Below are 15610 nucleotides of genomic sequence, written 5' to 3' on the forward strand. Positions count from 1 at the left end.
TTTCACCATTCTGAAATATTGATGGGACAGTTGGTGCTCAGCAGCCATCATATGTATCGCTAAGGTATCCGGATGCTTGCTGTTCTTTACGCACATGAGTGCTCTGTCAGCTATGTGCATTCATGCACTTGCAATTCTACAAGTGCCAAGCAGATAATGGCTAGCAAGTTTTGTTAGCACTTGTAGTACCACATAGTAAAGTACTACATTTTAACAGTTTACATTATTACCCCAACCCTCATCCATACATGATGGATGATTTTTTCAGGGGACTTTACTTCATTGTAGCCATCCCTCTCTTACCCCCTCCAGGAGAAGTAAGCTTCTAGGTCAGGCCAAGTGGTAGTGATTCAATGTATCTGATGGGGTACAGTACATTCTTACACTGTATTTTGAGTGTGCAATTCAAAATACAAATGAGAGCGCAGTTCTGCAGAATGCAATATAGGTGTACTTTCCGACTGCAAAACTGTGGTCACCTTTAAATGAAGCCCTTTCTGTACATCTCCAACCACTACCCCATTTATGGTCTCATGTAGAGATAAGAATAAAGTGCCTGATTCAGATGTGGTTGGAGTTGCAAGCAGCAGGAATTGCGCTGTATGGTAATGCAGAAGGAGACGTCTCCTGCTGCAGTAGTGATCTGACCTGCGTCCTAGGAAGCAGGACATCAGGTCACTCAGTCACCACTGGGCAGCTTATAGCTTATATCACCCCTGGTGCAGAGCATGCCAGTCGTTGCAGAGGCCAGAAAGTCTCTGTCCTCTGATGGAGATCCCTGGTCTCTTCACTCCCCCCTAAAGGTGGCGACACGCCTCTGTTTTCACAAAAGGATGCTGTCACCGTCCCCTCTTCACCCCCCCAGAGAGCAGCAGACTGTCAATCACTGACAGTCTGCTGCCGCTCTGCGTCCTATAGTATGTTGCAGGACTCGTTCGTGCATGTGCAGAACAGGTTCTGCGCATGTGCAAAGTACCAAAAATCTGTATTTTGCCCAAAATCAGCTAGATGGTGATATTACACATCTTTACAAAACTATGTTTAGCTGTGAGGAAACGGACAAATAGCTTAAACCTAAATTGCAGTGAGAAAATATAGATGCCCAATATTGGTGCAATAAATGCTATCTAGAAAATATAATATATTTAAAACAGACTGCTGATATGAGTAAGCAAACTAAACCTTGCTCATTACATGTATGAGTATAAACTCATTCACCTGGGAAGAGCATAGTCTTGATGTGTTCTGGACTCTCCAGACAATCGATTATTGCTCTCTTAAAGGTTTTACTCTGTGCAGTCTGTAGATGACTGAAAAAGAAAAAAATATTAAGAACAGCAATCTCACATATATGATGTTTTTCTTTAAATAGCAAGTACCATTTAAGTACACATTTGATAATAAGCCAATACACCAAATACCTATTTATAGATTTAATATATAATTAAATATATCCAAACAGAATAAAGGGAAGTTATACGATAATTTGGATTGTAGGTTCACTTAGAAACTTGATTAAAGTTGAAGACTGCACTCCTCTTTGAAAGTAATGCAGCCTATTTCTGATGTATACGCACAAGATAAATAGATGACTTAGGATAAGGAATTATTTAGCAATAAAAATGTGTTTCACTAACTCCTCTCAAATATGTATGTATACTATATATATTTATATAAAACAAATGTTTAAAAGACAATAACAGCAATAAATCCTCAAAGAAGGTCATGCAATACTATTTAAATGGTACAAAAAAACACTAAGGAACAATTAGGCCAGATAAAAATCCAGAGGGCTGATTGTTCCATAACGGTTTTCTTATACCCATTAAAATATTATTATATGTCATTATTTGAGTTAATAAGTTAATGTTTATGGAATTACAGTGTTCTACGTTTATTGCTGCTATTGTTTCTTAAACATTTCTTGGATCTGACTCTGTGGTTTTGACAAAGGGCCCTGCGAGGTCCGAAACATTGACACACCCAGTGACTATGGTTATTGTGAGTAATAAAACATACACCTTGTCTGGATTACAGAAGCCTGGTGAGTACTCTCTAACAATGACTATATACTGTATATTAAGGCATATGGGGGGTCATTCTGAGTTGATCGCTTGCTGACGATTATACGCAGCGCAGCGATCAGGTAAAAAAAATGGCAAAACTGCGCATGCATATGCGTCACAATGCGCACGCACGTCGTATGGGCACAAAGAGCATCGCTGCTGTGCACTGGATCTAGCGAAGATTCCATTCACACAGCTGACTGCAAGGAGATTGACAGGAAGAGGGTGTTTATGGGTTTCAACTGACCGTTTTCTGGGAGTGTTTGGGAAAATGCAGGCGTGTACAGGCATTTGCAGGGTGGGTATCTGACGTCAATTCCGGGACATTCGTCGCTGCAATCATCGCACAGAATGTGTTTCAGGGCTGGTCTTGTCTTGCACAAAATGTTTTTGTACCACTCGGCTGCACAGGCGTTCTCACACTTGCAAAGCGAAAATACACTCCCCCGTGGGCGGCGACTATGCGTTTGCACGACTGCTAAAAGTAGCTAGCGAGCGATCAACTCAGAATGACCCCCATGGTGATACAAACCTGAGACTACGCATCCCAGCACTGTGGACTTTTAAACTATAAGAATGCCACTTGCTTATTGAAGATAGGTATATATATATATATATATATATATATATATATATATATATACACAACAATAGGAGAATCAGCGCCAGGGGGTCGTATCAACACCCAATTTTTTTAACCCTTGAATGGTTAATGATGTATAAAACAAAGTAATAACATGTTCCAACATATACAATTTATTAAAAGACCCTGGGTTATCTGTATTGTGATGTTATCTCCGAACCAACTATAAGGAGAAGGAGGAGACTGTTGTCAATCACCTACAATTGTATTCAGACAACGCTAAGAGTCATACTGCTTAAAGTGTGGAATAACACATCTCCTCTGTATCAATATTGATTTTGAAGTTATTATGTCTTTTAATAAATTTTATATGTTGGAACATGTTATTACTTTGTTTTAAACATCATTAACCATTCAAGGGTTAAAAAAAATTGGGTGTTGATACGACCCCCTGGCGCTGATTCTCCTATTGTTGTATATTTCTAGTTCTAGTTCCGTCTAACAGGGGACTTAGTTGAATCAGGCTGCCTTCATTAAATTTCCCCTGGTTTTATTTAAGGTGACAGTCCATACTAAGTATACCAGTTAGCGCAGAGGGAGAGTATTTGTTTGACATATATATATATATATATATATATATATATGCACTGCTCAAAAAAATAAAGGGAACACTTAAACAACACAATGTAACTCCAAGACAATCACACTTCTGTGAGATCAAACTGTCCACTTAGGAAGCAACACTGATTGACAATCAATTTCACATGCTGTTGTGCAAATGGAATAGACAACAGGTGAAAATTATAGGCAATTAGCAAGAACCCCCCCCCCCCCCCCCCAATAAAGGAGTTGTTCTGCAGGTGGTGACCACAGACCACTTCTCAGCTCCTATGCTTTCTGGCTGATGTTTTGGTCACTTTTGAAAGCTGGAGGTGCTTTCACTCTAGTGGTAGCATGAGACGGAGTCTACAACCCACACAAGTGGCTCAGGTAGTGCAGCTCATCCAGGATGGCACATCAATGCGAGCTGTGGCAAGAAGGTTTGCTGTGTCTGTCAGCGAAGTGTCCAGAGCATGGAGGTGCTACCAGGAGACAGGCCAGTACATCAGGAGACGTGGAAGAGGCCGTAGGAGGGCAACAACCCAGCAGCAGGACCGCTACCTCCGCCTTTGTGCAAGGAGGAACAGGAGGAGCACTGCCAGAGCCCTGCAAAATGACTTCCAGCAAGCCACAAATGTGCATGTGTCTACTCAAACGATCAGAAACAGACTCCATGAGGGTGGTATGAGGGCTCGACGTCCACAGGTGGGGGTTGTGCTTACAGCCCAACACCGTGCAGGACGTTTGGCATTTGCCAGAGAACACCAAGGGGTAAATTTACTAAAATTCGTATTTGTACCGATTTGGAGGGAGATTCATCACGAATGACATGGAATGTGTGAATTTGCAACTTTTTGAAAATGTTACGCCTCATTTACTAAGCGGTCGTATTTGTATTTTTCGTGTTTTCCGATGTCGATTTCATTCGTGGTTTTGTAAGGTAGAATGCGGCCGATTTAGTGGTTTTGCGGCCGTGTTATGAGGTTTTTTTACGACTGCGTCACATTTCTGTTACGGCAGTGTTTATCCGTTCCCGGCCGCGTTTTTTTTTTCTGCGTTTCATTTTTGTCACTCGTCCGTGATTGGTTTGATTCGTGATGAAAGAGTGTCTGTGCTCATTACTATAAAAACGCCCCAAACCGGCCGCACCTCGTGGGTTTAGCTAGTGGAGAGGTGAGAAGAAGGTGTGTTAGGAGTTGGTGAGTTTTTTGGAGTTTGTGGAGGATTTGAGGAGGTTCTTTTCGATTGTTGAGTGCTGTACTGTGTGTGTAAGTAGTCTTGTCATACTTATTGTGTAGTTTTTTTAAAAGTCTGTCAAGTTTTTTGTCATTGTTTTTTTTTAACGTCTATTGTCATTGTTTGTGAGTGAGTGTGTATGTGTGTGTTTGGTGTGTGGTGTGTAGTGGTAGTGTGTTTACGGGTTTTTTTCTCAGTGTTATTTGTTGTTTGTCCTGATTATGTCCCAGTCAGAGGTGAGTGTGGTGGAGGAAGTGAGTGAGAGGGAGGAGGTGAGTGAGGTGGAGGAGGTGAGTGAGGTGGAGGAGGCGAGTGAGAGGGAGGAGGTGAGCGAGGTGGAGGAGGAGGTTGCTGCTGCGGCCTCCAGTAATAGTGATAGTGATGGTGTTGTGGCTCCGCAGCCACGCACCACTACAAAGACGGGCCGCAATGTTAAATTCAGCTACGCTGAGAATATGGCATTGGTGCGGGAGCTGATGAGGCATCATCGACAGTTGTTTGGCCATGATGCTGCAAAGGTGTCGTCACGCAGGAAGACTGTTCTGTGGGGGAATGTCGTTGCGGCTGTTAATAGTGAGGGTGTGGTGAGGCGGACTGAGGAAACGTGTCGTAAGCGATTCTACGACATCAAGCGGCGTGTCAAGGCTAAGATGTCGAAGGAGGCTAAATCAGCCCGCCAAACTGGGGGTGGACACCCCTTTCGAGCGTCTTATCGGGATTGGGAGGAGCCTGTGCGTACTCTGATTCCGCCAGAAGTGGTTGGTGCGACTTATGTCCGGGATTCGGATCGGCCAAGGCAGGATGGTGAGTTATTTTTTATTTATTTTTAAATTTAAACATCTGTGCCTTGTCCTTCGTTGTCTGAAATGTCTTCTAGCTAATTGTGATTGTAAGTTGGTTCATTCTTCTAATGTGCTGGTGATGTAGTGCAGGCCTGGCCAACCTGTGGCTCTCCAGCTGTTGTAAAACTACAAGTCCCATCATGCCTTGCCACAGTTTTGCTATTAGGGAATGCTAAAACTGTGGCAGGGCATGCTGGGATGTGTAGTTTCACTACATCTGGAGAGCCACAGGTTGGCCAGGCCTGATGTAGTGTTAATATCAATTATGTATGTTTTTATCCTTTGTATTGTCAATTTTTCTGGTTGCCTTGGCCTTTTTCTGGTGTTTTATTTCAAAAGTAAATGTTTGTAGGTGTATTTTAAAGAAGTGTGATTATTATGTTTTATGCAAAGTTTTTTTATTTAACAATTTCAATGGATTTATGTTTATTGTGTGTTGTTCTGGGTTGTCCTTTGTGTGCTTGATGTGATTTTTCAATCATATTTGGATTTGATGTTTACAATTTTGTGCAGATATTTGTGGGTAGTGTTTTCTTGTTAGCATCAAAAATTGGTAACTTAGCGTGCAATATTGTGGTTGTGTCAAGCTACGACGTTTGGGTTTTAAGTAGTATAATATTGTGCATTATGCACCTTTGCGTATGTATTGTTTGGTGAAATTGTTTCTTATTTAAAGTATACACACCCAATGAAGTCAGGCAGAAAAGCATAAGCATCGTTTAGTTTACTTCTCATCAGGTACCACATATGTTTACATCACAATAAGGAATTTGCATAAACATATCAACAAAATAGTATGTTCATGAGGACATTCTTAATATTTCTACAGTACGAAAGAGAAGCAGCACAGCCAGGCCACATCCAACACTGCCAAGAGATGCAGATGGTGGCAATGCAGGTAAGATTTTACTGTAAACACATATTCTGCAAACACATAGAAAAACAAAATGTTAATGTTTATCTTATCACATAGGTTCTTCTTCAGCAAACCCCCCTCCACTAAGGCGCCCATCACAGGGCTCGGTTACTGTGGCTAGGATGCCAACCAAGAGACGCCGTCTTGAGGCTGAATCACCAGCACCATCATCACCACCCCAACGGCGCATCTCTGCAGTGTCGGCCCTGCCACCACAAGCTATTTTGGCCAGCCCACAAAGTGAGGATCCACAATCCCCTCAGTTGTCTGGTGAGTAAACATAACAATTACCTGTAAAGCAGGTAAAAAACAGTGGGTTAGATGTATTAACCTGGAGAAGGCATAAGGAAGTGAAAAACCAGTGATATGTGCAAGGTGATAAAGGCAGCAGCACAAAAAAAAACTAACTGTTAATTTACATATTGGAGCTGTTTGCTTTGTGCCTTTATCACCTTGCACATATCACTGGTTTATCACTTCCTTATGCCTTCTCCAGGTTTATACATCTGCACCACTGTTTGTGCACAGAAAAAAAATAAAAACACATGAACAGTCATCCCTGTAATAATCACCAACAGCAAGCACATGGTGGTAAGGTTTTTTTAGATGGTTAATTGTCAGATGTGATGTTGGCCATATCAACAAATATTTATACTTTTAATCTTTGTTAAAAACACCTACATAAATGTTAAGTCTCATCCAATTGTTTTGCATGGCCAACATCACCAGTTCTAAACATAGGGCACCTAAAGACTTTTTCACCCATTGTTAATGTTTACTTTTTAGACCACTATATTTGTTAACGTTTTGGGCAGACCACTGACTGCCTTGAACAATGTATGAGTGTATTGGTCAACACATTTATTGTATTGTGTGTGTTGTTCCAAAGGAAGCTTCATACCCAATATGTAAATGTAGTAATTTGTATTTGTTAGAGTTCTTCATGTTCGCACATTAATTATGGCTCAGAGTCCAACAATTCCCTCAAACTTCTTACAACTGAGTAGTGAATGTTAGAAGCCACATATTTATACAAAAAGGTGAACAACATAGTTAAGTTTAGGCCACAATCTATTTATCAATTCCAACATGAATATTAAGAAGTAATGCATGTTGACGTAAAGCTATAGTAAGACCAATGCTAAATATTTACTAAATAGTGGCTGTCTTCAACCCCATACAGAACCAGCCATCATGACCGAGGATGCCCAGCAGGAAAGTGACCAGCAGGATACCTACACACTACACCTGCAGCCCATCGATCCTACCCAGCCAACCACGCCGCAGGACATACCCCAACCACCCCAAACATCCCACAGCCCCCAATTGAGCACAACACCACCCCAGACACAAATGGGCCTTGAGTTTTGGAGCCGTTGGGCCACACAACAGGAGCAAAACTATGTGTGCCTCAACACCCACAGCCAATACCTGGCAAGTCTGCCCCATCATCTGCCTAGACTGTGTCGAAACTCAGGCAGACTTATAGTTCAGGTGGGCAGAATTGCCAATTCAATGGAGCAGATGAGGGCAGACAACTCCCAAATGCAAGCCAATCTCCAACGCATCATGGATGAACAACAGCGGCAGCACCAATCCCTAATTCAGCTAATCCAACACAACCAAATTGTAAACGACAACCTGTCCAGAATAATAGCAAGCAACACTGCCGCTAATATGCAACTCACTGCAAGCCTCAATATACTCAGTCAAAGCCTTAATGTGTTGGCATCACACCAAGTCAGCTCTAGCTCGGGGACAACTACACCAAGCCAGACTCCAGTTCAATCCCCAGTTAGACGCTCCAGTAGAACCCGGACCAACGAGCCAGCCCAATCCTCGGCACCCAGAACACACCAAAAAAAATAATAATCAGGCCTGCAGCTAATAGTTTGTTAATTTAAAAATTATGTTGATTTGTTACAGCAAAAATGCCTGTGTTCAAGGTAATAAATTGTTCACACGGAATATGTGTATTGTTTCATTAGCTACAGAAACCACCGGCACATTAGTGTCTTGGCCCAGATGTCTATTGGTATAAATATTTTGCCTGCCCCTAGGTGGCCTCAGCTCAACGTGTGTGTAATCTATGGCACCCAGCACATTGGGCATGGCCGCAAGCTCAGAGAAAGCTACCCTGACTGCATGCCACTGCGACTCCTGGGTAGGGAAGCAGAGAGAGGCATCTTTGTGACCATCCAAGACATCCAAAACCTGAGTGGACATTCCTAAATTTAAGGTGAGTGTCATGACCTGTAATCAATACAATACTGTGTTATATTACATTACAGAAGCACCACTTAGACATAGACGTGTATGTATGTTTTAACTCACCTGAATTAAATATTTAGAAAAGGTGGCCTGTGAGATACTAATGACATCGCCAGTCACAGGCTGGAAGCTGCCAGTAGCCATAAAGTGCAACACAGCCAGGAGTTTGTGCAGCCCTGAGACAGAGCGAGAGCGTGCTGTCTCAGGGTCTAGGTTCAGTTTGTCAAGGTCATACAGACGGAAAATGTCATTTACATTTAGTCGGACCATCTGTATAACCTGGTCATCAGCCAATTTGTTAAAGTTTAAACGCCCACTAAAAAAAAACAGGCATGCCCAGCCTACGCGGAACCTGTACAACCTGCTGACCATGTTCATTTCCCTGGCCTTGGTTTATTGTAGCCTCATGGAGCAGTGTCAGGTATCCCCCAGCAAACAAGAAAGCAGTACTACACACGGTAGCAGCCATTTCAGAGTGAGAGAGGAGAAAAATGTGCTTGGGCCCCTTTTAAAGGTCCAAAAAGTCAGGTGTGAGTAATGTAGAATTGGCAACACATGTAAACACGCTTCTCAAAAGCAGGTCTATTTTTTTTTAGGCTTTTTGTACGATTAGTATTTTATCACGGCCGCACATGCATTTTCTCGGTAGAGATTTCAAATACGAATGCTTAGTAAATGACAGAGTTCAATACCTAAACAGCCGCGTTTGACCGATGGTGTATTAATTTGTATTTTTACTACACAGCCGTAATAAAAATCCGAATGTCCTCATCACTACCGTGATTTGAGTTTAGTAAATTCCCGAGATTACACTTTGAAGAAAAAACACCATCTCGGTCAAAATCGGGAGCTTAGTAAATATACCCCCAAGATTGGCAAATTCGCTACTGGCGCCCTGTGCTCTTCACAGATGAAAGCAGGTTCTCACTGAGCACATGTGACAGACGTGACAGAGTCTGGAGATGCCAAGGAGAACGTTCTGCTGCCTGCAACATCCTCCAGGATGACCGGTTTGGCAGTGGGTCAGTAATGGCGTGGGGTGGCATTTCTTTAGGGGTCCGCACAGCCCTCCATGTGCTCGCCAGAGGTAGCCTGACTGCCATTAGATACCGATATGAGATCCTCAGACCCCTTGTGAGACCATATGCTGGTGTGGTTGGCCCTGGGTTCCTCCTAATGCAAGACAATGCTAGACCTCATGTGGCTGGAGTGTGTCAGCAGTTCCTGCAAGATGAAGGCATTGATGCTATGGACTGGCCCGCCTGTTCCCCAGACATGAATCCAATTGATCCAATATCTGGGACATCATGTCTCGCTCCATCCACCAACGCCACGTTGCACCACAGACTGTCCAGGAGTTGGTGAATGCTTTAGTCCAGGTCTGGGAGGAGATCCCTCAGGAGACCATCCGCCACCTATTCAGGAGCATACCCAGGCATTGTAGGGAGGTCATACAGGTACGTGGAGGCCACACACACTACTGAGCCTCATTTTGACTTGTTTTAAGGACATTACATCAAAGTTGGATCAGCCTGTAGTGTGTTTTTCCTCTTTAATTTTGAGTGTGATTCCAAATCCAGACCTCCATGGGTTAATAAATTTGATTTCCATTGTTAATTTTTGTGTGATTTTGTTGTCAGCACATTCAACTATGTAAAGAACAAAGTATTTAATAAGAATATTTCATTCATTCAGATCTAGGATGTGTTATTTTAGTGTTCCCTTTATTTTTTTGAGCAGTGTATATATAACATAGTCCATGTCAGTCTGGAGGATATATATATCCTCCAGGTATTCAGCACTCACCACTCCAAGAACAGGCTGGGTGCACTCCAAAAACAACAGCCTGGCTGTTGCCCATACACGTTTCTGATTGTTTGCTGTGAGTGCTGCCGATTCCCTGCTCTTCCTATATATAAGGGATGCTGTTATTTGACCAGCAGTCAGGAGACCGCCGGTCACAATACCGACGGATCCCAGCATCCGCCGACAGTATTGTGACACTGGTCACACATACTGTACCCAACTAGAGATGAGCGCCTGAAATTTTTCGGGTTTTGTGTTTTGGTTTTGGGTTCGGTTCCGCGGCCGTGTTTTGGGTTCGAACGCGTTTTGGCAAAACCTCACCGAATTATTTTTGTCGGATTCGGGTGTGTTTTGGATTCGGGTGTTTTTTTCCAAAAACACTAAAAAACAGCTTAAATCATAGAATTTGGGGGTCATTTTGATCCCAAAGTATTATTAACCTCAAAAACCATAATTTACACTCATTTTCAGTCTATTCTGAATACCTCACACCTCACAATATTATTTTTAGTCCTAAAATTTGCACCGAGGTCGCTGTGTGAGTAAGATAAGCGACCCTAGTGGCCGACACAAACACCGGGCCCATCTAGGAGTGGCACTGCAGTGTCACGCAGGATGTCCCTTCCAAAAAACCCTCCCCAAACAGCACATGACGCAAAGAAAAAAAGAGGCGCAATGAGGTAGCTATGTGAGTAACATTAGCGACCCTAGTGGCCGACACAAACACCGGGCCCATCTAGGAGTGGCACTGCAGTGTCACGCAGGATGGCCCTTCCAAAAAACCCTCCCCAAACAGCACATGACGCAAAGAAAAAAAGAGGCGCAATGAGGTAGCTGTGTGAGTAAGATTAGCGACCCTAGTGGCCGACACAAACACCGGGCCCATCTAGGAGTGGCACTGCAGTGTCACGCAGGATGGCCCTTCCAAAAAACCCTCCCCAAACAGCACATGACGCAAAGAAAAAAAGAGGCGCAATGAGGTAGCTGACTGTGTGAGTAAGATTAGCGACCCTAGTGGCCGACACAAACACCGGGCCCATCTAGGAGTGGCACTGCAGTGTCACGCAGGATGTCCCTTCCAAAAAACCCTCCCCAAACAGCACATGACGCAAAGAAAAAAAGAGGCGCAATGAGGTAGCTGTGTGAGTAAGATTAGCGACCCTAGTGGCCGACACAAACACCGGGCCCATCTAGGAGTGGCACTGCAGTGTCACGCAGGATGTCCCTTCCAAAAAACCCTCCCCAATCAGCACATGATGCAAAGAAAAAGAAAAGAAAAAAGAGGTGCAAGATGGAATTATCCTTGGGCCCTCCCACCCACCCTTATGTTGTATAAACAAAACAGGACATGCACACTTTAACCAACCCATCATTTCAGTGACAGGGTCTGCCACACGACTGTGACTGATATGACGGGTTGGTTTGGACCCCCCCCAAAAAAGAAGCAATTAATCTCTCCTTGCACAAACTGGCTCTACAGAGGCAAGATGTCCACCTCATCTTCACCCTCCGATATATCACCGTGTACATCCCCCTCCTCACAGATTATCAATTCGTCCCCACTGGAATCCACCATCTCAGCTCCCTGTGTACTTTGTGGAGGCAATTGCTGCTGGTCAATGTCTCCGCGGAGGAATTGATTATAATTCATTTTAATGAACATCATCTTCTCCACATTTTCTGGATGTAACCTCGTACGCCGATTGCTGACAAGGTGAGCGGCGGCACTAAACACTCTTTCGGAGTACACACTTGTGGGAGGGCAACTTAGGTAGAATAAAGCCAGTTTGTGCAAGGGCCTCCAAATTGCCTCTTTTTCCTGCCAGTATAAGTACGGACTGTGTGACGTGCCTACTTGGATGCGGTCACTCATATAATCCTCCACCATTCTATCAATGTTGAGAGAATCATATGCAGTGACAGTAGACGACATGTCCGTAATCGTTGGCAGGTCCTTCAGTCCGGACCAGATGTCAGCATCAGCAGTCGCTCCAGACTGCCCTGCATCACCGCCAGCGGGTGGGCTCGGAATTCTGAGCCTTTTCCTCGCACCCCCAGTTGCGGGAGAATGTGAAGGAGGAGATGTTGACAGGTCGCGTTCCGCTTGACTTGACAATTTTGTCACCAGCAGGTCTTTCAACCCCAGCAGACCTGTGTCTGCCGGAAAGAGAGATCCAAGGTAGGCTTTAAATCTAGGATCGAGCACGGTGGCCAAAATGTAGTGCTCTGATTTCAACAGATTGACCACCCGTGAATCCTTGTTAAGCGAATTAAGGGCTGCATCCACAAGTCCCACATGCCTAGCGGAATCGCTCCGTGTTAGCTCCTTCTTCAATGCCTCCAGCTTCTTCTGCAAAAGCCTGATGAGGGGAATGACCTGACTCAGGCTGGCAGTGTCTGAACTGACTTCACGTGTGGCAAGTTCAAAGGGCATCAGAACCTTGCACAACGTTGAAATCATTCTCCACTGCACTTGAGACAGGTGCATTCCATCTCATATATCGTGCTCAATTGTATAGGCTTGAATGGCCTTTTGCTGCTCCTCCAACCTCTGAAGCATATAGAGGGTTGAATTCCACCTCGTTACCACTTCTTGCTTCAGATGATGGCAGGGCAGGTTCAGTAGTTTTTGGTGGTGCTCCAGTCTTCTGTACGTGGTGCCTGTACGCCGAAAGTGTCCCGCAATTTTTCTGGCCACCGACAGCATCTCTTGCACGCCCCTGTCGTTTTTTAAAAAATTCTGCACCACCAAATTCAAGGTATGTGCAAAACATGGGACGTGCTGGAATTTGCCCATATTTAATGCACACACAATATTGCTGGCGTTGTCCGATGCCACAAATCCACAGGAGAGTCCAATTGGGGTAAGCCATTCCGCGATGATCTTCCTCAGTTGCCGTAAGAGGTTTTCAGCTGTGTGCGTATTCTGGAAAGCGGTGATACAAAGCGTAGCCTGCCTAGGAAAGAGTTGGCGTTTGCGAGATGCTGCTACTGGTGCCGCCGCTGCTGTTCTTGCGGCGGGAGTCCATACATCTACCCAGTGGGCTGTCACAGTCATATAGTCCTGACCCTGCCCTGCTCCACTTGTCCACATGTCCGTGGTTAAGTGGACATTGGGTACAACTGCATTTTTTAGGACACTGGTGAGTCTTTTTCTGACGTCCGTGTACATTCTCGGTATCGCCTGCCTAGAGAAGTGGAACCTAGATGGTATTTGGTAACGGGGGCACACTGCCTCAATAAATTGTCTAGTTCCCTGTGAACTAACGGCGGATACCGGACGCACGTCTAACACCAACATAGTTGTCAAGGACTCAGTTATCCGCTTTGCAGTAGGATGACTGCTGTGATATTTCATCTTCCTCGCAAAGGACTGTTGAACAGTCAATTGCTTACTGGAAGTAGTACAAGTGGGCTTACGACTTCCCCTCTGGGATGACCATCGACTCCCAGCGGCAACAACAGCAGCGCCAGCAGCAGTAGGCGTTACACGCAAGGATGCATCGGAGGAATCCCAGGCAGGAGAGGACTCGTCAGACTTGCCAGTGACATGGCCTGCAGGACTATTGGCATTCCTGGGGAAGGAGGAAATTGACACTGAGGGAGTTGGTGGGGTGGTTTGCGTGAGCTTGGTTACAAGAGGAAGGGATTTACTGGTCAGTGGACTGCTTCCGCTGTCACCCAAAGTTTTTGAACTTGTCACTGACTTATTATGAATGCGCTGCAGGTGACGTATAAGGGAGGATGTTCCGAGGTGGTTAACGTCCTTACCCCTACTTATTACAGCTTGACAAAGGGAACACACGGCTTGACACCTGTTGTCCGCATTTCTGGTGAAATACCTCCACACCGAAGAGCTGATTTTTTTGGTATTTTCACCTGGCATGTCAACGGCCATATTCCTCCCACGGACAACAGGTGTCTCCCCGGGTGCCTGACTTAAACAAACCACCTCACCATCAGAATCCTTCTGGTCAATTTCCTCCCCAGCGCCAGCAACACCCATATCCTCCTCATCCTGGTGTACTTCAACACTGACATCTTCAATCTGACTATCAGGAACTGGACTGCGGGTGCTCCTTCCAGCACTTGCAGGGGGCATGCAAATAGTGGAAGGCGCATGCTCTTCACGTCCAGTGTTGGGAAGGTCAGGCATCGCAACCGACACAATTGGACTCTCCTTGTGGATTTGGGATTTCAAAGAACGCACAGTTCTTTGCGGTGCTTTTGCCAGCTTGAGTCTTTTCAGTTTTCTAGCGAGAGGCTGAGTGCTTCCATCCTCATGTGAAGCTGAACCACTAGCCATGAACATAGGCCAGGGCCTCAGCCGTTCCTTGCCACTCCGTGTGGTAAATGGCATATTGGCAAGTTTACGCTTCTCCTCCGACAATTTTATTTTAGGTTTTGGAGTCCTTTTTTTTCTGATATTTGGTGTTTTGGATTTGACATGCTCTGTACTATGACATTGGGCATCGGCCTTGGCAGACGACGTTGCTGGCATTTCATCGTCTCGGCCATGACTAGTGGCAGCAGCTTCAGCACGAGGTGGAAGTGGATCTTGATCTTTCCCTAATTTTGGAACCTCAACTTTTTTGTTCTCCATATTTTATAGGCAGAACTAAAAGGCACCTCAGGTAAACAATGGAGATGGATGGATTGGATACTAGTATACAATTATGGACGGACTGCCACGGTTAGGTGGTATAAAAAAACCACGGTTAGGTGGTATATATTGTAATACAATTATGGATGGACGGACTGCCTGCCGAGTGCCGACACAGAGGTAGCCACAGCCGTGAACTACCGCACTGTACACTGGTTGATAAAGAGATAGTAGTATACTCGTAACAACTAGTATGACTGACTATGACGGTATAAAGAATGAAAAAAAAACCACGGTTAGGTGGTATATATTGTAATACAATTATGGATGGACGGACTGCCTGCCGAGTTCCGACACAGAGGTAGCCACAGCCGTGAACTACCGCACTGTACACTGGTTGATAAAGAGATAGTAGTATACTCGTAACAACTAGTATGACACTATGACGGTATAAAGAATGAAAAAAAAACCACGGTTAGGTGGTATATATTATAATAATACAATTATGGATGGACGGACTGCCTGCCGAGTTCCGACACAGAGGTAGCCACAGCCGTGAACTACCGCACTGTACACTGGTTGATAAAGAGATAGTAGTATACTCGTAACAACTAGTATGACTGACTATGACGGTATAAAGAATGAAAAAAAAACCACGGTTAGGTGGTATATATTGTAATACAATTA

General features: G+C 44.4%; 1 protein-coding gene across 2 annotated transcripts in view; it reads right to left on the reverse strand.

Moving 5' to 3' along the window:
- NECAB3 (N-terminal EF-hand calcium binding protein 3) overlaps positions 1 to 15610 on the reverse strand; it is a 231844-nt gene that overhangs the window by 5282 nt on the left and 210952 nt on the right. For both annotated transcript variants that reach the window (XM_063960213.1, XM_063960212.1), the window contains one exon: positions 1219 to 1310. In XM_063960213.1, coding sequence (XP_063816283.1) covers positions 1219 to 1310 — 92 coding nt within the window. The remainder of the gene's footprint in view (positions 1 to 1218; positions 1311 to 15610) is intronic.

Source organism: Pseudophryne corroboree, chromosome 3 (genome assembly GCF_028390025.1).
Source record: "Pseudophryne corroboree isolate aPseCor3 chromosome 3, aPseCor3.hap2, whole genome shotgun sequence".
In the NCBI taxonomy this organism is placed as follows: domain Eukaryota; kingdom Metazoa; phylum Chordata; class Amphibia; order Anura; family Myobatrachidae; genus Pseudophryne; species Pseudophryne corroboree.